We start from the raw sequence: 25,748 nt of genomic DNA on the forward strand, positions 1-25,748 counted from the left end.
TTTGTTCTCATTTTTTGCTTTCTTAATAGGTTGTGCCACCATTTCTGCAGTGGCAATCTCTAAAAGATGGTTGGATTGAACATGTGAAAATAAAAAACATTAGCCGTCCTCATCTGAAAAATCCACCTGCATGGTTTAGATAAAAATTCACGAGGTGCCTATGTGTAGTGGGGCCCATGTTGATGGTGTGCTTTGAGGAACTGTAGTTATTTCTAGAAGTAACTCTTAAGAGTGTTATTTAAAACATGCTTCTCATACTGCCTTTGGAGATTTAATCACACTATTTTCTTGATCTTGCCATAAAATACTAATGTATACTGTGTATGTAACTTGCATTTTAAAGTGAATGTTATCTTTGTCACTTCTAACCATGGACTAAGTAGTAGGAATTGTAGGTGACTGTTTAAAATGAGTTAATTCTAAGCAAGTGAGGTAGATGGGAGGATAGCAGGGAGGCTATAACTGAATGGCGGCTTCATTCTACATAAGGGAACTTGTGGGTTTGTGATTTGGGGTCTTTTTATTAACAAGATATCCTGCTTTCCTCTAGGACTTTGAAATGTTATCTGAACAAAACATGGCTTTAAAAAAATGTTAATATAGTAAACTTATAGTTGGTACTTCTACAGTAGTATGAAAAGTTTCATTTTCATGATTTGTGGAGCCCTTTAGAATAATCACTTAAAGTACTGCTATGTGAATGAACTTTTGAAATGTGACCGTTTTATTTACATGCTTTATTTTATCTCCATGGAGCATTTACAAGGAAAATGTCTCAATGCTACAGTCTCTGTGCGTGAAATACTTTGCTATGGGTGTCTTAATCCTTTTCTCTGGTATAGGAGACTTAGTATCTAGCTACTGGGCTCTCCTCTTGTGCTACAAGTGGTTTTATAATTTTTATTCTCTGCTTAGCACTTTAGTTTCTGAAGCTTGTTATTATTAAAAAATGGGTATCAGCAAAGTGTCATTCTCCTTGAGTTTTGTATAATGCTAAACCTTTAATTTTAAAAGCCTTCTCTATAGCACAGAGGCTGATTAAATTTTATCAGACTTCTTTTAGTTTCTAAATAGCAAGTATACTTGGCTTTTTAAACTACACTTCTTTTGTTGATATCTTTGTGCTTGAATAAAATTCACACATTTGGAACAATACGTAGTCTGTTGGGAAGAAGCTATAGTCTTTTTGGTATATTCCAGAAGCAAAAACTTGTGTTTAGGAGTGCTACTACGTTATTCTGAGTTTTGTCGTTCAAGCAAAGCTACTGTTCAGGGTCAGTGTAGCTGCAGCTCTTGGCAGAATGTTTCTGCTGGAAGCTAATAACCTGAAGTATAAGCAGTTGCATGGGATATAATTTTCACATTCTGTAGGCTGCTATCCAGATGTATCAGAAATAACTGAACAGCCTTGTTTGTTACTGTTACTCACAGGAGGGGGATCTTGAAATGCTACCCCCACCTTCCCAAAAAAAGTTCTCTTTGTACTTGAGCAATATTCAGAAATACTCTTTGGTTTCCCATACGTGCTGGTCTCAATATCCATGAGAGAAAAACCCAGAGAGTGAAGATCTTCAATTGGTCAACATCAAGGTTTGCGTCGATTGTGTTGCAGGTGCGTTGATTGATTCCATTGAAGCTCGACATTAGTGCACATGTGCCCTTTTTCTGAGTAACTAAAAACATGGAGACTGTGAGGAAATACTGGATGAGAGAATGTCTGGCTGGAAGAAACATCAGAAACAAGTCTCAAAAAAAGGTGTAAGACTGTCTACACAGGAAGGTAGGCTGTCTCCAGTGAAGATCTTTCTTTAACCCTTTCAGGAAAGAAGGTGTTTGTCCCTCCTTGATGTGGAAGGCTAAAGGAATTTAAAGCAAGTTACAACTGTCTTTGTAGTTAGATGCCCTCTGTGAACAATTGGTGGATTACATAAGGAAGTAAAAAACATTATTTCCACTAGGAATCTCTCTACATTTTAAGAAAAATAACTCAAAGATCAACTAAGGACAGTTCAAGTTTTAGAAAGCACTGTCTGAGTTAAAATTACAGGAGGGGAAATGTGGTAAGTGGACTTGCTCAGGATCTGGTTAACACTGCTACATTCATAGCAAAAGATAGCATTTCTGCTATTTAACTGTATCTTGAGGAGTACAGTAATCTTAAAATAAGTGGAGGAAGGAGAAGGATGAGAAACTTCATTGTAGGAACTGCCAGGGTAGGGTGCTTCTACTCTAATGTGAATGGGTAGTATAAAACATGTTGGTGGCTGATTTGGGTCCCTGAGGTAACATGTGTGCCAAGAGCTGACAGGCATCCCAGCTGACTTAAAAACTTTTATCAAGAGAGCTTTTTCCATCTCAGTGGTCTACATTGGGAATAACTGCTCCAAGTACCCATCTGAAGACCCACAAGAAATGCTCTCAACATTATTGCTCTTACTGATGCTCTGTTCATATGAAATTAACTCTCTTGTGCAGTCCCCAAACTTGTCCAAAAGCTTTCAAAAGATCAGTTGCTCATGAAATTAGTTGTGTGATGGCCACAGTGACATCTTAGAGCATTGGTTTGCTCTGAATTTGTATTCTTATGAGTGTCTTAAAACTTTCAGTATGAACTTGCACTGCTGTTGTTAACTTATTCCATTGTGTCAATGCTTTTATGGCTGGATCATTAGGAGTAGTATTAAAACTGGAAAGTCAAGTGCTCTAAAAGGAAGAATACTATTTTTCTGAATGTGTTTATATCCTCCGGTATAATGCAAATATTTCGGCAGTTTTCTTATGCGCTGTGGCTTATGTCATGTCTCAACTTATTAGTCTTGACACAGTACAACAAAGAAGTATTAACCGTACTTCACATGTTTAAAGTAGGCAGTAAGATGTCAAGGCCAAATTCTGCAGGCATCGATCATATAGTCCAGGAGTTAGTTTATGGGATGTGTATCTCCAGAAGCATTCACTGACCTCAGCTGATCTGGAATGCTTAGCATGTTAGAAAATCTGGTTCCAGATGTTTTAAGGCAATGTGAAAATGAAACCAAAAATCTGTTTTGTGGGTGTCAGTATTTTCATAGAACATTACCCAATTTCTTTCCTATTTCATTGACTCTGGTGTATGTTAAACAAGGCAAGCACTCTTCAGGAAAAAATCTATAACAAAATACTTTATCGTGTTGTTTGGTATTTGTATTTCTGTAATTTTAGAGTGGCTCCTTGATTTGTACCTACAATCTATTGTCTTTGGTGTCATTCAGACAAGTGACTGCTGTTAAAAGAGTAAGTCTGAGCTAGCCAGTCATCTCTGAATTTTAGGGTTTTTTTCTGTACTACGCTCCTATCAAGAAAATGTCAGTTGTTCTAACTTATCAGATACTTGCAGTTCACTATTAAGTGTAGATTAATTTTGGGTGGGGTGGAGTGATTAAAAAAAGGGTAAACTTCAGGTCCTCAGTCCTCCATATGAAGTGCTCTCTTAGCACAACTTTCTGATTTATAACTGTAAAAGTCTGTTTCATAAGGCTCTGTCATGTCTGTAATGGTATGTCTGGGGAAAAATATCCCATTTATAGTCTGTTTATCCTTCTGGGCTAATTCCTAGATGAAAGGTCTAATACATTTAAGCAATGTGCTTTTTCTAGAGGTCTTTGTGTAATTGGAAATAACAGACAAATGAGTAGGCTTCTCTAAATCATATGCAGACTTCAGTAGTAGATTGGTATGTTAAATTTCCATAGCTTATTTTGAAAATGCAGTGAAAGATAAATGTTTGGAAGTGTAAAATCAGAAAAGAAACTTAAAGGCTTAATTTTTAATAGTCTTCTGTGGAGTCCCTTGGGTTTTATTTTAATCTTGTGTTGTACATTTTACAGCTTCACCACTGTGGGAGTGTTCCTGGGACAGTAAGTCTGTTTTGACTGTGGTGTCACTGTCCTACTGAACTCTAGGTTCTTGCACAGAAGTTTTCTAAACTGTGTTAACTTCTCATTAACAGCTTTGTAAACTGATAATCTATGTTAGCTTTCACTTCCAAAAAAGATAGCCTATGTAGAAATCTGTTAGGAACATCATAGTCAAATTAGTTAATACTTATGATACAGCTGAACACTGATGTTCATACTTTGAAGTGTTCTGTAGGTTTACTATAGGCAGTATATTTGCAGGACCTATAGCCGATACACATCTTATTGAAGTTTCCTTCAGTCTTGAGGGAAATTAAACTTCATATTCTGTTGATAACATAGCTAGATATGTAGTTGAATTTGAAAAATTAATTACTGTAGTCATACTCTTATTATTTTCTGAACAGAAAGATGCTATGTTTTATGGAAAAGATGTAAGCAATTCTGACAGCTCCCAGCACTCTCAAAGCTAAGACCTCATTTCCAAGTCTGGCTGAATCCTACGTTCTTCCATTCCAGATAGATGCCCTAACAGTTTGTTTATAAAGATATTCAAGGAGTAGTGCTTTTAACATTACTCTTAAGGAGTTGTTTCAATATTCAATGTGTTGCATTTGAAGCACTTAAGATTCATGGCTGGCTCTTTCATTTATAGTCATCCTGCGTAAAGTGTTTAACATGAGACTGATCCTTTACTTCTAATATTGTTGCACAGCTCCAAAGGAGCTTGTGCAGTTGTACTTAAAATGTGTAAACAAATGTGCTAGATCTTTCCAAAGCAGCAGTAAATCCTTTAATGACAAATGTTCTTATGACTTGTTTGCCATTCTGCTTGAGTAGTCTGCTCTCTGCAAAACTGGTGTACTAAGCAGCTTTCCACTAGCTGAGAGTTCTCTTCTCTAAGAGAACTTGGAAGCACAAAGCTTCTGTCATGGTTTTAGCTGGGATAGTTAATTTTCTTCACTTTAGCTGGCATAGTGCTGTGCTTTAGACTTAGTATGGAAACAATGTTGATAACACACCGATGTTCTGGTTGTTGCTGGGCAGTGCTTGTACTTGCCAAGGACTCTTCTAGCTTCCCATGCTCTGCTGGGTGCACAAGAAGCCGGGAGGGGAGGGGACACAGCTAAGGGAGCGATTCAAACTGGCCAAAGGGATATTCCATAGCAGGTAATGTCGTGCCCAGTATGTGAACTGGGAGGAGCTGGCCAGGGGAGGGAGGCAGCAACTGCAGCTCGGGGACGGGCAGCATCACTCGGTGGGTGGTGAGTGGTTGTATAGTTTGTTTCTGTTTTTTCCCTTTTTCCCATATTATCATTATTATCATAATCAATATTATCATTATTTTACTCTAGTCATTAAACTGTTCTTATCTCAACCCACAGGTTTTTGTTTTCTTTTGCTCACCGATTCTCCCCCATCCCACAGCGGTGGGGGGAGTGAGTGAGCGGCTGTGTGGTGTTTAGTTGCTGACTGGGGCTGAACCACGACAGTCCTTTTTGATGCCCAATGTGGGTCCTGAAGGGTTGAGATAATAACAGTTGCTGGTCACAGTATAGACTCCGTACTCAATATTTATCCGATCTGCACCATGCTCTTGTATTTGCTGTGTCTGTTGAAGATTGGTGTTGGTTTTTGTGGTCTTCTGTGCTCTGCAGTGATTAGTGATGTTTTGCCTGGGAGAGTTGTTCTTAAAACATTGGCCTTGAGTTTTGTTTGGCATTTGAAGTTTTATATTGAAGCCATTACTGTATGTCAGGTACCACCTCATGGAGACAATTAACAATTATACCTCCTCCTCTGAGAGGTTTTTAATGGAGGAAATATGGAATGGCACCTTAGCTTCCATCTTCTATAATGCCTCCTCTTTCATTACAAGAACTTTCCAGTATCTTGAACATCCTTGGGTAGTTAAGATATATCTGTTGATATTTTTTTGCAGACCATTTCAGCTCTGTTCAGGGTTAATAAGCAATTTAAGAATATTATCCAGAGATCTTCCCAAGGCTGGATAGCTACGGGTGGCAGGGTATGTGGGATAGTATGGGCAAATGCCTGAGAACGATGGGCACCCCCAGTGTCTTGGGACTTCACCTCTGAACAAGTGCAGAATCCTGAAAAATTAGTAGAATATTTGGAGGAAGTATGTTGTCACCCTGGCAATTCCAGAGATACAAATCAATGCAATGTACTGGGACCTGGCCCATGCCTATCGAGCCCTGTTTAACACTATTCAGTACCCTCAAGGAGAAGAGAAGGCCTCTGGATCTAAAAGGACAAGAACAAGGAAAGCAAGAAGTGCTGCAGCCACTCAAACCCGCATGACAGGCACTGCAGCTACTCCAACCCTGGTGACAAGCGTTGCAGCTGAATCAGAGGATCAACCATGCCAGTATCCGTTGCCCCCATACTCAAGAAGAAATCTTGGAAGAGAAAGTCAGCTCCTTTAGAAGGAGATGATGAAGAAGCAGGGCCACCAGGAGGAGATGAGGAGGAAGAGGAATTTGTACAAGAAACAGAAACTACCTGGTCCCTATCCTTGAGTGAGCTGCCAGATATGCAAAAATATTTTGGCTGTCATTCAGGTGAGCACATTGTCACCTGGTTGCTCTGATGCTGAGATAACGGGGCCAGCAGTCTGGAATTAGTGGGGAAGGAAGCCAAACAACTGGGATCCCTCTCTAGGGAAGGGGACATTGGCAAACTGATTGGAAAAGGGAAACAAGCCCTCGGCCTCTGGAGGCGACTCCTGTCAGGTGTGAGAGAAGGGTACCCCTTCAAGGAAGATATTGCATTTCGCCTAGGAAAATGGATGACCATGGAGAAAGGTATCCAGTATCTAAGGGAATTAGCTGTGCTTGAGGTGATTTATGGTGACCTGGATGATCAACAGTCATCCAAAGATCCAGGTGAAGCCGAGTGCACACGACCCATGTGGCAGAAGTTTGTACGGACCGCACCATCCTCGTATGCAAACTCATTGGCAGTGATGTCCTGGAGAGAGGAGGAGACACCAACGGTGGCAGAGTTGGTTGACAAACTGTGGGAGTACGAAGCAAATCTCTCTTCCTGCCTCGTCTCAGCTGTGGAGAAACTGTCCCAGAAGGTTCAGCAGCTCAAAGAGGATATGTCCTTCTCCCCACCAGTACAGACCAGTATCTCAGCCATTAGGAGTAAGCATCCCTTTGCTCAAGAGAAGATATGTACCGTGGGGCACCCTATGGTTTTACCTGAGTAACCATGGAGAGGACATGAAGTGGGATGGAAAACCTACCTCGACCCTAGAGGCACGGGTACATGAGCTGCAAAGAAAAACAGTCACTCAGGGAGGTTGTTCCAGGAAAGCTGCTGCTCCAGTTTCCAGTGAGCAGGTCCCCAGACAGAGGAGCAGAAGTGCTGATTTTCTTTCTGATCATAATAGAGGCACTTGTGATTTGTATTTACAAGAAGTGAGTGACAAATCCTATGACCAGGACTAGAGGGGCCCGGCCTCCAGCCAGGTGGAGGAAAGAGATAATCGGGTTTACTGGACTGTGTGGATCCAATGGCCTGGCACATCGACCCACAGGAATATAATGCTTTAGTGGACACTGGTACACAGCACACCCTAATGCCATCAAGCTATACAGGGGCAAAACCCATCAGCATTGCTGGAGTGACAGGGGGATCCCAAGAGCTAATTGTATTGGAGGCCGAAGTGAGCCTAACTGTGAATGAGTGGCAAGAGCACCCCATTGTGACTGGCCCCGAGGCTCTGTGCATCCTTGGCATAGACTGTCTCAGGAGAGGGTATTTCAAGGACTCAGAAGGGTACAGGTGGGATTTTGGAGTAGCTGCCTTGGAGATGGAGGAAATTAAACAGCTGTCTGCCTTCCCTGGCCTCTCAAAGGACCCTTCTGTGGTGGGGTTGCTGAATGTCAAAGAACAGCTGGTGCCGATCATCATCACAACAGTGCATTGGTGGCAATATCGCACCAACCGAGACTGCCTGGTTCCCATCCATGAGCTCATTCACCAACTGGAGAGCCAAGGAGTGATCAGTAAGACCTGCTCACCCTTTAACAGTCCCATATGGCCAGTGTGGAAGTCTAATGGAGAGTGGAGATGAGCAGTAGACTATTGTGGCCTGAACAAAGTCGCGCCGCCAGAGTGCTGCTGTGCCAGACATGCTAGAACTTCAGTATGAACTGGAGTCAAAGGCAGCCAAGTGGTATGCCATAGCTGGTATTGCTAATGCATTTTTCTCCACCCCTGTTAACTCTATCCGAGCTAAAACCATGACAGCCTGTTCCATATGGGACAAAATGTTTCCAGTGCAGATGTTCCAGGCAAAAACTGGTTAATGCAGTCACATATGACTAAAGATGTTGCATGGTTCAGTCAAAATTACAAAACAATTGTAAAGTTTATTAAATCCTACCTGTACTCTAAACTTTCCAATTCATTATGCTTGTACGTAGCATTCCGTAAAAAAGAAATAATGCTGTCTCCGCAGAGCAGGTGTATAAAATACCATGTTACAAGTTACTCTTTGAATGACAAATACTAACTAAGCTCACTTAGGTAAATGGAGGAAGCTTTTTCTTCCGGAGTTCAGTACTTCAAATAGCTTGTATGTGCACTGGTGGCATTGACACTAGAAAAAAGTATCACTTGTTTTATATCAGGAGTAGCTGTTATCAGTGTGAGCAGCAATGGACAGCAACAGTAATCGTCACTCACACAGCAAGATAGCATTATCCTGAGATGCTAAATCAGAGTAAGATTTGATGGTGTATGTAGTCAAGTGTGTACAGATTACGCACAAACTTATTGTGGTGCAGCTGTACTGTTCAGGAAGACATGCAGTTTGCTAACAATGATGTGTGTCATAAGGCACACCTCCAAACCTAATCCAGGGCAAAAAGGAGCTCTAGCTATGCTTGATTTTTAACAAATTTTACTCTATCTGACACTACATTGGATGTATTTCACATTCGAAAGCGATTACAAGTCATTAAGGGAGGGCTTTAGTTGTAAGGAACTAAGTGTAAAGAAAAACCTAAAAAGCTTTATCAGCTTCCTGTAAAAATACACAATGAACTAAAATGTGTGAACTTCCTTAGAGTGTAGATCAGCTCTAAAGAAACATGTCTAATAGAAGGTTACTTTCTCTACTGCTTACAAAACATGTAACTGATTTCTTAGATGGTTAGGGAACAAAGAAAATGCATAACTTTCCAGGGTTGTGGTGTGGGTTAGTGTTTTGGTTTTTATTCTGTTTTGTTTTAAATACAGTACTGCCAAGTCAATGTTTTGTGGCTAGCCAGTCCTTACAAGCTGGTAGCTCTTTGGTGAAATTCCTGAGAATTATGTCTGTTTAGCCACCACATACTGAGAAATCCTGAAGGTTAATGAGTAGCAATGATACAATAGGATTAGCTTTATAGAGAAGTAAATAATAAAAATTTTCTACTATCTGGGTCAAGATGACCTGTTGCAAGCTGACTGGAAAGGAGTTTTTACAGGTACTTGAGGTTGATTGTAGAATACCTACCTTTTCACTGAAAGGGGTGCAAGATTCTGTCCAGCTGCTTAGCAGACTAGATCGATGAACAGATCTGAATTAAAATGACACTCTTTTTGGCAGGTGGCTCTCATTTAGGTCAACTTAAAATTGCTGTGGAACTTGCCTTTGGATGTGTTTTATTTCAAGTGACAGATTTTTGTCTTGCCCTGTGTACGAATGAGCATGCGTATACATTTAACAGTGCTGTTCTTAGTGAAGCAAAAGTGAGCACTGACTCAGCTGAATTAACTTAAAAATAGAGACGCACCTACATCTGAACTGCTGTTAGTTTCAAAGCGACACTTTCACTGGGCGTTATACAAAATAGTAAAGCTTCTTACAGAACCAAACTTGGCATCTGTATATATCAAAGATCTATAAGAAATTTAAGTAGACTTGTGTGAAGTAGAAAGCTGCTTGTCATGTTTTCCTGTTTCTGCTTTCATGGCACAAGATGGTAAAATAAGTAATTGACTGTGGTTTTTATTCTGTTCGGATGTTAGCCATATACTAAAATGTAAGCAATGGAAATTCTCTGTATGAGCCTTTCACAGCTGAAGTAATTTATTTGAACAGCCTCTAGGGGCTTGTTCAGTGGTTCATATCCCCTTGGGTGGGGTAAATCTGTTTTGGCTATATAACAAGTTGTGGAGCAGAAATTTTCCAAGTGAGACCAAGGAAGTTGTTGCAAGTAAGTTAGTGTATGGCTGCCTTGAGTAAAAATGGAAATACTCAGTCATTTGCATACCCTGCACCTTTTCCTTTTTACACTGATAAATTGAATGTCAGTGTCTTACATTTCAAAGTAAGTAGATGGGACACTTAATAAATAATGGAGGAACATTGCTTTAAAAAAAAATCAACCAGCGTGAGCCTTGCTGAAGAGGTTTTTTTGTGGTAGTTCTGTGAGCTGTGTAAGCTCAAATGTTGTGATCTGAGATTCTTTTAGTTAAACTTAGAGTAAGCCAGCCATAGGAAATGAAAGTTCTTTAGGTGGCTGCCCAGGCACCTTCCTTTGTAGATACATTGGAAGAGCCTGAGCTCAGACCTTCTGTGCAGTGCAAGTATGCCAGCTGGCTCATGTGTTTGGCATGCTCTGTTCTTTGCTGCCTTGATAAAAAGCACATCTCAATTCATGCCAATCATGGCATCATTGGCAATAGATGAGGATGCTTGTCTTCATTAGGCTGTAGTAAAACCTTTTTTCTAATGTGTAGCTGCCCTGCTTCTAATTTGTAGCTTCCCCCCACCCTTATTTCCCGATATAGTTAATAGAATTTATAAGCTTTTTTCTTTGAGTCTGATGGCAGCTTCTTATTTGAAGCTTCCTCCTCATCAGTATTTCCATCCCAAAAGGTATGGTCAGAGTGCCCTGGATTGAAATACTGTTAATCATGTGACGGGGCTGTGCTAGGTACAATAGATCATCAGAAGTGTGCCTCTGCTACCATTCATAAATATTTTTCAGGCCTGAAATTTTACTGTAAGCACTTATTTGTAGAGATGGGGACTTCAAGTTGCAAATTTGCCAAGCGGGCAGAGCTTAACTGGCCCTGGACCCAGGATCCTCATGTATTCATATATAGTGTCTCAAGGGACCAGGGTGGGGATGGGGGTACAAGTTCCTTGCTAAGCTTTCTTGTCCATCACAAGTAATCAAATAATCCTTTTCAGGGAGGCTGTGAAGGTGCCTCTGTGAGCAAAGGGAGTTTTGAAACAGAATTATTCAAGAAATATTACTTTTAAAATGTTCATGTTCGTGCCATCATTGTATCAGAGTGCATTGTATCAGAGTGTATCAGCATTGTATCAGAGTGTATCAGAAGCTGTTTCTGGGGAAGGTTCTGTTTAGAATGGTGTGGGGAGCATAGCATCAAAAGAAAAGCAAGGAACCAACTCTTCATAGTATTCATCATCGTTATTTTGTGGGTTCAGCTCCTAAGCTTTCAGTTCTGCATTGGCTGGCTTTGTGTGCCTGTGTGAATGATTACCAAAGTCTGAGAAATGGACTGATAATAGAGACAACTCAACAAGGGGTAGTTAAGTACTCTTGTGTGCCACAGACCAGCGCAAGCCCTGTTCAAGCTGTCATCAAAGGCCTTCTCCAGAACTCTGAGCCAGCAACTACTTTCTGGTTTTTTTTCTGTCTTAACTTATTTGGTACTAAGTTCATAAATATTTTTCTTCTGCACACTGTGAGCACCTTCTTATCTCTCTCTCAGATAACATCTCATCATAGTGAAGATTTCAGGTATTACAGACTTAGTCTTACAGACTTTTTATTGTTGCTTCTCCATTTCCCGTGAGGCATTTAGAATATTGCTTCAGGGTATGTACTGAATACTTGTCTTGTGAAAGATACTCCTAATAATTTGGCCACAAGGACTTTATCTGTTAATGTCCACAAGGTTTTCTTCTGGCCCAGGGAAAATGCTTTGCCAGGACTGCTGTTGAAAGACCTAGTTTGTCATTTAGTCTTTAGCTATCCCATCTTTTCTAGATGATGAAGACTGTTTTGAAGTTGCACAACAGCAATTTCCTTTAGGTACTCTGTAGCAAAACAAGTTGCAAATGGCTTATACATATTTTGAAAAGTACAACTATTTTTCAGTTTCTTGTACAGACATAAGGATTCTTGCCATGTCTAGTGGATGCCTCTTCTGCTGTGCTGGAGAAGTGGTGTCACAAATGCAACTACATCCCATTTTCCTGAATAAAGAATACTATTCTTACTCAGGGAACCAGAAAGCTTTGTTCAACTACCACTACTTAAAATACTGGTGATGGGAAATAGTGTTAAAATTCAATTGTACTTTGAGATGAAAACAAAGGGATTGATTTACTGGAGTGGATTTTACTTATCTTTAGGAGTTGTTGGTTGGTTTGGTTTTGGTTTGGTTTTTTCAGATAAGTACTCACCTGGTTCAGAGATGGTTGGTTTGTTGACGGCAAAGCATGTGGTGCTTCGGGAGCAGTTTCTGTGACCTGCAGAGCCACTCTTGTCAGCACCATGCATATTACCTGCAAAAACCAAGTTTTCTTCAGGGAAAACTACTGTGCAGGATTCTCTATTTAAGGAGGAAGGTTGTTAAATTTCAAGGACAGATAACCTTTCTTTGAAGGGAAAGAACACATGCTCTTTTTTTCTTGTATGCATCCTTTCACCTTAAGTGAAAATGGAACATGCAGAAATATCGCCTTTGCAGGTTGGTTTCTGCAGTCTTCCTCCCACTCTGGACCTTCAGAACCAGCTGAGAAATCAAGCTTCCCAGTGGTGAAGACCACCCATGTTGACACATAGAATAAGGAAATGCAGCTGTCTGACATCTGAGCCAAATTATCAGAGTCCAGAACTGAGAACATCTGTCTTAAAAAACATCCTATTTCATTTCCAGCACAGAAGACCTTCATCCTGTGAAAGATGAGCAAGTTCATGAAGAGTATCCCCTTCTACCTGTTCTTTTCCCTCTTTTTCAGGCCCTTCTGCAGTAGACATCTTTTTTTGTTGGAACAATAGAAGTGTTTTGTCAATAGATGAGAGAATGTTACTATGAAATTACTCCCTTATTTTGAAGGAGGGAGATAAGTTTGGCAGCAATCCATCCCCCTCCTCAGGAAGGGCTACAGTTGTCTTTTTAAAATTGTCTGCAAACTGAGGTTCAGAAAAGTAATGTTGCACATAACTGCCTCTGAAATGAAGGGAATGCCCATATAGGATATATCTGATAGTTGGGCCAAAATATAGTTAGTGTTTGAAATTTCAGGCTGCTAACTATTTGGGAGCTACCTGCTTGGTAATACTAAGGCAGTTCTGATTTCTTGATGTTGAAAATATTTTTTCCTGCAACTGAAAGTTTTACTTACTGCTTCTGGATTGCGTATGTCTTGAAGGAGGTGTGTTTTGTGTGAGTCTGGGTTTGTATAGTTGGGGAATAAGGAGGACTCACACTTTCAGCTCTTTTTTCCAGTTGAAGTACTGATCCTCTATGGCTTTTGAATATAGAATGATCCTTCTATGTCATCCTTCTCTTACAGTTTAATTCAAGACTTCTGAGACAGATGAATCTGAATAGGTGAGATTCTTGTGAAATATCTATATTTTTTATATACTTCTCTTCTGTAATTACTGAGAAGTAAACACCCAGAAGTTTCTTAGAAGCCTCATTGGGTCACCTGCTGGAAGCTGAAGAGCTGTTGGCTAATTTTTGTCCTCTAGCCCTTTGTGGAAGGCTGTGAAAGGGATTAGCCAGTGTGTTCCCACATGGAAAAGTCTCCGGCTCTCTCATGGGTGTCTTAAACTTGTAGCATCCATTGAATTCCGTTTGAAGAACACGGTACAATTTGAGACACTGAAATTTCAGAAGCTTACAGGTCTGATACTGAGGTGAGGTTGGACTATTTTCTGAGACAGCAGCATCCTCTTCTTAAAGACATCAGTTACTGTTTTGGAGTGGGTTGCAGTGCAGCTACTTGAAGAAAAAGTTGCTCTCATTAAAGTAACTGAATAATTAAAATTATTCAGAATGCAGTGCAGAACTCATAGCTAGTCTTTAAAAAGTTCCAGTTCTCTTTAAAAAAAGCCAACATGAGAATATTTAGCTTCTGGTATGTATGATTATTAGGCATTCCATAAGGAAACAGTCAAAGTGGTTTTCTAAAGTGTCAGTCTCCTACTGCGTGGTAATTCCCAGAAGTGATCCATTTGATGCGTTATGATGATGGGGCATTTTAGTGATTTAAATGTCACTCTGCACGTATTTGTGCCAAATAACGTGTGATCTTGTTCCTGTCTGTCTTACTCTTCCCCACTGTTTTGTATCCTTTTCACTGCTGATGGTGTTGGAGGCAAGATAATGTACCCCTTGCCTATGTCTCAGTAGTGTAGATATGGATGAATTTTGTAACAGTTAAATCTTTTAAGAAAAGCACATACTAGAGCATGTCTTCCTAAACTATTTCTGGGATTTGTCCGAAGATTCTTCTGCACTAACGTATAACTAAAGCTTCTTACAACAACCATTGCATCTATATCTGCAGCTCAGTGGCAGATTTTCTTGTTTGGGCAATTTTATAGCTCAGTAGAAGTATTCAGACTTTTCCTTTTGGTTGTTTGCCTTTGAGTGCAGTTGATACTAAACATGTTCTCAGGAGTTTAAAAGGCAGGGACTTAAACCTGTGCCAAATGTTAAATATATGGATTGGTTCTGAAACTGCCTACAGTAGCTTTTATTCTGTGTGTGCACTGGAAGTGCTGGTAGCTTCTTACTGATATATAATGGCAGCAACTTAAAACACTTAGATGTAGTGATTGTGACGGACAAATTAACAAGCTGAATATTTTTTTAAAAAAATTACTGTCACAGCTTTAGTCTGACCACTTTACAGTATTTCTATATGATTGGTATTGATAATTCAGTTCCTTTTCTTGCAGTTCTTTCATTGAAGAAGGAAATACAGTATTAGTTTTAAGGTTGTCATTGAAACAGAAGTCTATTAAAATATTTTTCCCAACTACAATAATAATAGGATATATGATCAATGTAGTAATACAACTCTCTGGTTCATTACTATGGAAGTTAGTGTTTTACTTGAAAGATTTGCATTCCTGCTTTGTGCTAGTAGGCTGTTGATTTAATCTTCCATTATGTACTCCACTGCACCTTTGTTATGTATGGTTCTGAAAAACCTTTCTATATTGCTTTTCTCTTTGCTTTTATTCCTTTGTCATTCCATTGAACTTATGTCCTACTTGGAGTATGGTGGGGGGAATCAAACTTGGATTTAGGCTACTGTAGCCCTAACATTCCATTTTGGATCCCTATGTTGTTGTTACCTTTGATAGTCCTCTTTCTCCCTTTGTCTAAAAAAAATTTCTGTGGCAGGAGTTGTGCTATATGGCATAGCATGCAGCACAGATTTCCATTTAATGACTGGCCCATAGGTGCCACTGTAATAGCTACAAGTGATGATAAAACAATTTTAGGCATTAGCCGCTTACCTGGAAAACAATAACTTTCCATTAGGCTGTCCCTTACAAAAAAGAACACAGTATTTCTCAGTAAAATCAGATGAGTAAAAACTAATAGTCACAGGAAAAAGTAAATCAAAATTGGGCTTCAAGTGAATTGTGTTCCTCTTGGTTACAGTGTAAAAAGAAATCAAGATATGTATGCATGATATTTATTCCAGTCTCGGTTTGTGTTTCTCATACTCATTTTAAGGCATTTGCTCAAAGTTTACGTATGAAACCATCTTTCCCAATGGAAATAAACTGCACAGGAATGGAAAAAGACCATCCTGGCCTTTGTGGAGTCTTTCCTTCAAGTAGTACAGAGTGTGAAAGATGCTTTCTTAGCTTTCAAGATTATTACACTTGACAAGAATCCGTATTGGTTTGTGAGCACATGCAATTTTAACCTTTACATAAGGTATAGGAAGGAAAACAAGCACTTTACTTGTCTGTGCTAATGGGGAAGGCTAAAGCCCATTTCCCCCTTCTTGGATTCATGCTTCTTAGCTCGTTGTTTTGTAATGAAACTGAAGTTGTAGGTAGTGACCTATGAAAAGGTTTGAGGTTTGAATTTGGATTATTTAAGTGGCTTCTGAAACTGGTGGCCCCAATTCTGGAATTGGCACCATTCTTGTCATAACAAAGCCTGAGTTTCATTGACGACTTCAGTTATGCTTTTGTAATACTTCAAGATTTTTCAAATCCATGGCAAGGGAATAACTGAAACTTTTCCCCCCCTGGAATAATACCATTTGAAATTAGCTCATGGTCAGTATAATGGTATTTCCAGATACCTCAAGCTTGATCTTTAGAAACTGTAAAATAATCTTTAAGAAGAATGCTGTAGCATTTAGAAATAGTAAAATATTGTCTTTAAGATGGCAGTGGTGAATCTAGAACACAGATAATAGGTGGTAGTAAATCCAAGAGAGATTTTACTACTAAATTTACAGTTAACATGGACACTGAAGTTAGGGTTCATATCTCCCGAAAGCAGCACATGAACCTGGAATTACTTTCCACAATTACTAGCAGGAGATGGAAAAATTAAAAGGGAGGAAAAAGATTCTGAGTATTCATGAGAAACAAAGATACTGCCATTTTTACGAGGAATGTCTGCAATAACCTAACTACTTGATTAGCATTATTTTTGTAGCTGTGCTTTCACTGAATACTTGTTTCCAAAGGTATTGTTCAAAGTAGCTTTTGGAATGTTCATTCCAGTGTAGTTTCTTGGACTGTAGAAGCCAAAACCACTGCAGAATTCTGAGTTTGGAAGAACTTAGCATTTTTTAAAAACATGGTACAGTTTGGTGTTCTCCATCACCTCAAGATCAGAGGATCTGATTTCACTGTTGCTGTAAGCTGATTGAAGACCCTCCTGCTAGGAAGAGAGGCTTTCTTACTGCTTCACTGCCCCAGGTCTGTCCACTGCCAGCTCTGCCTGATGTTGGAATTAGTAATTGGGCAGCTGTATGCTGTGGTGGAGCAGGGAGTAATCGCTTGTAACCCTGGATACAGCCACTAGCACTGCCCCAAAGCAGGGACCAGGCACGTGTGGCTCAGATCGTGGTAGCATGGCCTTTGTCCAGCCATGAGGCCATACTCTGAGTGTGCAGTAGTGGAAAAAAATTACATGTAGAGTTTGGTGGTGGTGGAGTGTGTTTATTAAAGAAATAAAGGAGTCTTTCTCCCTTTACACACAGCTCACTTGTATTCTAGCAAAACTAGCTGGTCTCAGAGGAGTTTGCGTTTACTAACAGCCAGATAAGTATAACTTTGGGAATACTTTGAAGTTGCAGTGAAAAGCAGCAAGGAAATAACACTTACTCTGTTGCACATATACACTGCAATCCTGCTACCTGAAGCAGATGCTTGTTTCTGCATTTAAACTCATCTTAGAGAAGAGAATCTTCAAAGATTTTCTGAGGTGGTTGAAGGTTTCTTTTAGTGAATAGATGTCAGAGGCCAGAGAATGGCTTAATGCATTTGTTTACCCATTTACTTGTGACTTCTTTACATTCTTTACCACTTCATAGTTATTTGAAGTCTAGTAACATTTTATTATAGTTGAGATTTTCCTACCAGAAACAGTTTCTTATGAGATTTGCCCAGAGCTTTCCAGAATGTGTGTGTTTATACATTTTATTATACTTTTGAGACATTTACACTGGCTCTGTATGACTTGGGTGTGTCACCTTCTTTGCTCTCTTTGAAACATGATGTTTGGCATTTCTTGCCTATTGTGCTGAATTAGGTTAAAGTAGTAGCCTTCAAATTGTATACCTTGATCTTCTAGAACAAGGTTTATTCCCTTCCCTTCCTCTCAAACTGTATCTTGAAGTGGATGTGTGCTGTGTCAAATCCTGCTTTTTTTTAATTTTGCTGTCTCTCCACAGTATTTTATTCTACTCTTGCAACCAACTTTTTAAAATGTAGGATCATTTTACTTTTAACCATTGGGGTTTTAGGTTTTTGCCATCTATAGTTTTTCACCTGATAGGTGAATGCAGCCATTATCCTGCTACGCCTACAGTCAGATCTTATTTTTTTAATACCCTTCTGTGTTTTGGGTATATACACATAGATCATACTTATTTCTTTATTATTATTGTTTCCTTGAGAGGCTAGGTATGGCAGGCACATTTAGAATGTAGCTACAAAACAGGTTGAGCATATCCTAAAATGCTTAGAAACCCTATGTGGCACTTGTAAGCCATGGACCTGGTATTGGAATAGTTCATTGTCAGAAAATGCACAGATACGAACATTTGTATGTATTGTAAATGTCAAACTTGCATAGTGTTTGTTCAAAACTGTATGGGTGAATTTTGACCAACAATATTGTTGTCGGGGTCTGATTTCAGAAAATATTAGCCTTACATCCAATCAGTATGTAGATTTGTATGTCAAAAAATGTAGCCTGTGTTCTAGGCAACAATACCTTTTTAACAGAAAAGAAAAAAAAAAATTTAATAGTACATATCAGCCTACTGAAAATCCACAGAAGTCTGTCCTATATCTTCATTGTTATGGGAAGTTCATGCAGTCTTTTCCGAAGTTCCTTCCTTCAGTTGGCTCAGTTTGGACACTTAAAATTAATAGCATAAATAAACAAAAATTCCAGAATACAACTTGAGGATACTAATTAAATGTACTTCATTACTTTCTACCATAAACTGCCAAAGATTATACCGTTTCTCTGCTGTATCACCAGTTAAAATGGATGATCAAAGGTAGCTTGTGAAAAGTAAACTATATGAGAATACATCTACTTTTTTCCAAATTAAGTAATTATTTTAGCATAGTTTCCCTAATTTTGCCCAAGTATTTTTTCATATGTGTTAATTTATGTAAACATGATAGTAAAGCATAATTTAAGTTGGTAATTTTTTATGCAGGTTTCTACAATCCAAGAACTTGTTACTGGTTACGAAGCCTCTTTGAAAACTTGTGACCTTTTTAGTACATGTGGTAAGTTTCTATGGTCTTATATAAATTACACCATAATTACTGTTTATGGCAGATGTCAAGAACTGTTGAAGTGCTGATACTTTTTGCAAGAAAAAAATTGTAATACCTTCTAGTAAATGAATGCATTAAAGGAAATATTTGCTGAATTTGCCAAGCTTTGGTTCTGTGTGTTTTTCAAATGCAGTCTTCAGCTGTACTGGTTACTATAACTTTTTCCATTTTGTTGCAGAAAATGGAGAGAAAGAGCCCCCGACGACACTGCTTTGGGTTCGATATTTCCTGGCACAGCACTTTGACAAACTTGGCCAGTGTTCTTTGGCCTTGGATTACATTAATGCTGCAATTGCAAGCACTCCAACATTAATAGAACTATTCTATTTAAAAGCAAAAATTTATAAGGTAAAAAGTCAATTTAGACATGTACCTAGTTTATTAAAAAAAAAAAACCAACCCCAAACAACCCATTAAACTGTTGTGAATATGTGGATAGGTTTTTAGTTAGCAATGGTTATAGGCATCGGTTTCTTCTGGGGAACTGTTCTGTCAGGAAGAAAATGAAAGCCTTTCATTTAGGTTTTGCAAAGCAAGTCACAACTAACACCAAATCGTCTTTCACAAAAAATCTGGGGGCAGGGAGGAGTAAATGATAATACTGCCTTTTGTTACTTCTGAGGGAGAAATACCAGTAACCGTAGATTTCAGGAGTTGCCTCATAGCAGGCTTATACCAAAACTTTAATTTCTCCCTAACAGCATGTAGGTAACCTCAAGGAAGCTGCCAAATGGATGGATGAAGCACAGTCTTTGGATACTGCAGACAGGTTTATCAATTCTAAATGTGCTAAATACATGCTGCGAGCAAATATGGTGAAGGATGCAGAGGAAATGTGCTCTAAATTTACAAGGGTAAGTATATTGCTTTAATGAAGAGAGAGGCTTTGTTTGTCTCTGGCAGTTTATTTTTCACTCCTGCAACTTTTGACCAAAACAAACAAACATAAAATCTTATTAGTGTACATTTTTAAGGTAATGCTTTTAGGCTTAGTGGTAAATAACTCTATAGAATCATAGAATAGTTTGGGTTGGAAGGGACCTCAAAGATCATCTAGTTCCAACCCCCTGCTATGGGCAGGGGCACCTTGCACTAGACCAGGTTGCTCAAAGCATCATCCAGCCTGGCTTTGAACACCTCCAGGGGTGGGGCATCCACAACTTCTCTGGGCAACCTGTACCAGTGTCTCACCGCCATCACAGTAAAGACTTTCTTCCTTATGTCCAACCTAAACCTACCCTGTTTCAGTTTAAAACTGTTACCCCTTGCCCTGTCAGTACAGGCCCTGGTGAAAAGTCTTTCTCTGTCTTTTTTTTTATAATCCCCTTTAAATATTGAAAGGCTGCAGTGATGTTTCTCTGGAGCCTTCTCTTCTCCAGGCTGAACAACCCCAACCCTGTCAGCCTTTCTTCACAAGAGAGGTGTTGCATCCCTGTGTCTTCATGGCCCTCCTCTGGACCTACTCTAACAGGCCCATGTTCCTCTTGTGAGGGGGCCCCCAGAGCTGGTTGCAGCACTCCCAACTGTGTAGACCAGTAAATACTGGGAAAAAATGGTTGTTCAAAGGTAGCTGTTCAGAAGTATTTCCTATTGCTGTACTTCTGAGTACCTCTCTGGAAGTGCATCTGACGGATACCTTGTTTGCAAAACTTTCTGTTTCCCTGTAATACCATCTGTGCTAACTGCACAGGAATGTGCACTCTGTTCATTATGATTTAGCATTAACACAAATTAATTTAGACTTGAACATTTCATTTAAGCTAGTACATCAGACAATTTTGTTAAAGCAAATCCTATCCTTAAAAGATGAGGTAAGCACTTTAAAGTATTTTTGACATTGAGCAAAACTTAGATTCATGAAGATTGGATTTCCATATTATTTATGTAACTAAATACGAAGACAGCTACTTGGTGGGGTTTCCTGGAGCACATAAATTAATTAGGGTCCCTAATTCTTCTTAATTTTAGGTATGAGAACACTTGAAAGTGAATTCATGCTTTCTAGATATTTCTAGGAATGATTGAAAATTTCATAACTGAAATGTATCGTGTATGCCTGTCAGCAGCTTTAGAGCAAGAAATACAGAACTCTAGCATAGGTACCTGTGGTAAGATAGGATAAATCTGATCCGAAATAATTAAATGTTGTGAGTTGAACTGGATTTTTTCTAGTATAAAGACTGGGAAAATTTGGTGGCTAGCATTTGTGATATGTGGAACATGCTTCCAGTTTGTTTATTCTTAATCTAGAGCATTGAAACCATAAAAAGTAAATCCTAGGATTTTTTTCTTGTAGAAGCATGAAGTATAAATCTAACTTCATTTATTCATTTATTTAGACTAACAATTTCTAAGAAACTTATTATTCATACTAGATGATAAAGCAGTAAAGAGATTGGTGGATTTTTAGACCAGTAGATGCAACTTATGGGGGGGTGAATTGAAAATTATTTGCTGAATTAAAGATATCTTCTAAAAAAGTATTGTCCTCCCCCCCCAAATATTAAAAGTGAGACTGCATACAAGCATCCATTAATCTTAAAGATCTGTTGAGAGACTAACCTTGTTCAGATAATTTTTTAAAAAATAATTTAAATCTACTCCTTTTTATTTGGGAAGCATAGACCACATACACATACACACATATATACTACTAGTGTTATTTTCAGTTGCTGGGTGGATATATCCATTTTCTATTGTATTCCAAGTAGTTGAAGGATTCATTGTTTCCTACTAATGCCCTGTAACTAGCCATAGTTGAAAGAAGCAGCTGGTAAATTGTAATAGCAAACAGTGATAATGACACCTATTTCAGGAAGGAACTTCTGCTATGGAAAACCTAAACGAGATGCAGTGTATGTGGTTCCAGACTGAATGTGCTGCAGCTTATCAAAGGCTAGGGAAGTATGGTGATGCCTTGAAAAAATGCCACGAAGTAGAAAGAGTAAGTAGGTGCAAACACCATCAATTTCTTTCCCAGTATTTCTCCCACACTAATGAAGATATTTGCTGATGTAATCAGAATTATTATCTCTGCATATAAAGTTTCAAGGATAATGATTTTTAGAAACAGGTTAATACTTGATGATTTTTTGTAATAGATAAGATGTCAACCCTAGCTATTATGTGAAAAAAGATTCTTTTAAGTAAAAAGGATTCAATATAAAATACCACATCTCCTATCTATACAACTCTTTGTACATTAACTTTATGCTGTCTTTTGCCAATTGTTTTTTTTAATGAGAACAATCACATTTGGGTTGGCTTTTAAATAATGCCTAAGTCTTTGAACAATCACATAATAGTTTTTGTGAACAAAATGAGACTTTTCCAGTTGGGTGTTTTCCCTACTGACAGGTTCTCTTGGACAGCCAGTATTATAAGGATATTTCTATGCCTGTTAAAAATCGCCTGTAAAGAATATCAGTTGTAACTTTATTCACCTCCATCTAGTTAAAAAAATAGACTAAGCAAGGGAAGTACATAAGAGTTGTGTGGTTTTTTCCTTTTTTTCTTGAAGCATTTTTTTGAGATAACGGATGATCAATTTGACTTCCACACATACTGCATGAGAAAGATGACTCTCCGTGCCTACGTAGACCTTCTGAGATTAGAAGATGTGCTCAGGAAACATGCCTTCTACTTCAAGGCTGCTCGATCAGCAATTGAAATCTACTTGAAGCTGCATGATAATCCTCTAACCAATGAAAGCAAAGAACAAGAAGTGAATTCAGGTATCTGGACCATAGTGGAGGCTCATATGTGTGACACATGTAAAAGCTTATTAAGCAAGTTATGTGCAATAGAATAAATTAGTTGTAACATAAGTTTTTCCTCTTCTGTCACAATTTGATAACTGGAAAGACATCATAGATACCATGCTACAGCTTTCTTCCTCTCTGTTCTCCTCTCATCAGACTGTAAAACTAGTATATGAATGAACCTAGCTATAGTTGGAGTACTTGGGGAGGAGCGGCATTTCAGAGTATTAAGAGGAAAAATCAAACTTAGTTCAGCCATTTATCCGTTAAACAAAAGATAAATGTCATTAACAGATAAATTATGAAAAAATTGATAGATTTTGTGGGACAGCAGTTTGAGTTGTAAGAATTTAAATCTTGTGTTTAATTTATTACATAATAATAGTAGTTAACACTGCATTTATATTTCACCATTTTTCACTTAACTTCAGGACCAAAGAATACACGGATAAGCGTTATTAGCAAATTTAATACATTTAGGAAATAATTTAAAGTTAGTGTTAAATGGAAAGCCGACTTTCTTAGGAAACCGGTGGGGTGTGGTTTGGAAACCTGAGGATTCAATGACATGAGTTATGAAGCTTTTTCCTTTAAGATAAATAGTTGTTTCTCCTTTTGTGGAATCGCAACTTCTGTCAGCACTGCAGTAGCTGTTGGCAATACAATCTTCCCTCTCATTCAGAGGGGAGTAAGTTTTTCTGTATCTGCCTATGTATAATGAAGTACATGTACAAAGAGGCGCATTTCACACAGTGCAACTTGAATATTTTTCTCTCCAATTTTAATTTGTTTCTGTATATAATATTAGATTGGTGTGTGGCAGAGGGTCTTGATAGCAATACATCACAGAAACTAAGGTGAGGAGGAGTCTTAAGAAGTCATGTTAGTTCATTTGCCTGCTGTGCATTTGGATTCAGTAGGCTCTTCCACAGGGGAAGACAGCTCTGTATGAATGGGGGAAAAGCGCTTGCTTCTCCTTGCTTCCCTATCTCAGGCTGGTGGCTGGCCCCAGCGGGAGGATCGTGGTGCCAAAGCAACAAAAAAAGTGTTAGTCCCTCCGTAGCCCATTCCTGTTCCTTGCCACATTATTAGCACAAATACAGTTCTCAGTGAAATACCACAGTAAACAGAGTGGAAACTATGGTATTATTTTGGCTGAACTGGTCAGGTCAGTGGGACAGCAGGGAAGGAAAGAGAGGTAAATGGCAAGGCTTGAAGTCTCCTCACTTCCATGTGAACCTGTAGGAAACAGTGTGTTCTGCTTTTCATGCAACTGTTAAATGTCCTGGCCTCATCTAAACGCTGGTCCAGTCTAAAAGTCTGTACGCCGCAAGCAGCCTGAAGATTTGTGGAACAGTCACGTACCACAATATTTTGCCTGTCCTCATTCCAAATAATATCAGTTTTTGCTTGCATCCATTTAGCTGTACCATGGCATATGCAGAAAATCACTGCAATTATCATGGCTGCATACTGTTCAGAAATTTTAATGAAAGATAACAAGCTTGTTTCAAGATGGAGTGTAAATTGTCTGGATGTTTCTAGTTAGCATTAGAAGGAAGCTGAGCTACAGTCAGTGTGGGAGCTTAGTATAACCCTTGAAAACCATTGTCCATTTTCTGAGGTGAAACCTGTCACAGATGCAACAACTTTATGTAGTTAACCTTCCAAATAGTTGAGGTTTCTATAACAACTATGTAAGAGAAAATATGCAAGATCAAGTGTTTTGTTACGCTCTAAATAGTAATCCAGTAGTAATGTTGGACTATATAGTCATGATAGTCTGGTAAGTGCTGATATTTATGGAAATTGCTGTAGAAGTATGCCATTTTGATATGGGGAAGGAGCTTAGTGGCAAGTCTGAGTGTTGAGAGAAACAAGTTTTTTATTAGACACTGTTTAATAACACTATTAAACACTATTGAATTACCTGTTTGCTATCTTAATCTGTAGAAAATCTCTCAGCCAAAGAATTGAAGAAAATGCTTAGCAAGCAAAGAAGAGCGCAGAAGAAAGCAAAACTCGAAGAGGAAAGAAAACATGCAGAAAGAGAACGACAACAAAAGAATCAAAAGAAAAAGCGAGATGAAGAGGAGGAGGAAATTAGTGGACCTAGGGAAGAGCTAGTTCCTGAAAAACTGGAAAGGGTTAGCATGGTCTTTCATGTTAAATTCATGTGATTATCATAAAAAGCCTATAATATGGGATTACCATCAAGTTCTCCTGAAAGAATCCAGGGGGTTTTATAAAATCACTTTTGCATACAAAGATACCTTTTTGTAGCCTATCTCTATTTACACTAAAGAAAAGTAATACGTTTTCCTCTACCAAATCAAAGTTCTATATTCATTATATTGTTACTTTCTTTAAATTCTGGGGCGTTTTGAGACGTTAGGCCATCCTTCATTAAAATAGGTACTGAAACAAAAAGGTGCTTCTTGCCTGAACAGCTCTGGCTTTCATACAGTGCATAGAGAAAAAAACAGAATAGTTTGAATTTTTTGCAGTTCACAAAACGTGAGGAGATGAGCCAGTAGTTCTTTGTGCTTAGAGAAATATCTCCTTTATCACGGTAACTTCAGAAGTTTATCTAAAGTGGTCGTATTTAGTTTTCCTAAATGCTGAATTACAACACTGAGTACGTGACATAAGCAGTGCCAGAGTTAGCCATGATGATGTCTTTGTCAACTTGAAATCATCAGTAAACACTTTTAAATCTCGCTGTTCAAATAAAAATGTTGCGGTTCAGTTTAATTCAGAAAGCTATCTATAGTTTTTCTTGGCCCTGTGATTATTTAAATGATCTGAATAACAGAAACTATCCTTGGTGTTTCTTTTTTGACATTTATTTTAAGCTTTAAATGTCACTGTGTTTTTATTGAAACAGGTAGAAAATCCATTAGAAGAAGCCATTAAGTTCCTTATACCACTTAAGAATCTTATTGGAGATGACATAGAAACACACTTACTAGCATTTGAAATATACTTTAGAAAAGGTAAAGTACTGC

The 25,748-nt window shown here is 38.6% G+C and overlaps 1 protein-coding gene across 4 annotated transcripts in view; it reads left to right on the forward strand.

The window, feature by feature from the left end:
• The window catches only part of NAA16 (N-alpha-acetyltransferase 16, NatA auxiliary subunit), a 75,224-nt gene that overhangs the window by 44,385 nt on the left and 5,091 nt on the right, over positions 1-25,748 (forward strand). For 2 of the 4 annotated variants that reach the window (XM_064440787.1, XM_064440786.1), the window contains 7 exons: positions 18,856-18,928; positions 19,158-19,327; positions 19,681-19,833; positions 21,795-21,923; positions 22,500-22,713; positions 24,694-24,887; positions 25,628-25,736. In XM_064440787.1, coding sequence (XP_064296857.1) covers positions 18,856-18,928; positions 19,158-19,327; positions 19,681-19,833; positions 21,795-21,923; positions 22,500-22,713; positions 24,694-24,887; positions 25,628-25,736 — 1,042 coding nt within the window. Of the gene's footprint in view, positions 1-1,612; positions 1,781-18,855; positions 18,929-19,157; positions 19,328-19,680; positions 19,834-21,794; positions 21,924-22,499; positions 22,714-24,693; positions 24,888-25,627; positions 25,737-25,748 lie in introns of those variants that run through there. The other 2 variants (XR_010371125.1, XR_010371126.1) reach the window with 2 other exon arrangements.

This window comes from Phalacrocorax carbo, chromosome 1, assembly GCF_963921805.1.
Source record: "Phalacrocorax carbo chromosome 1, bPhaCar2.1, whole genome shotgun sequence".
NCBI classification, from domain to species: domain Eukaryota; kingdom Metazoa; phylum Chordata; class Aves; order Suliformes; family Phalacrocoracidae; genus Phalacrocorax; species Phalacrocorax carbo.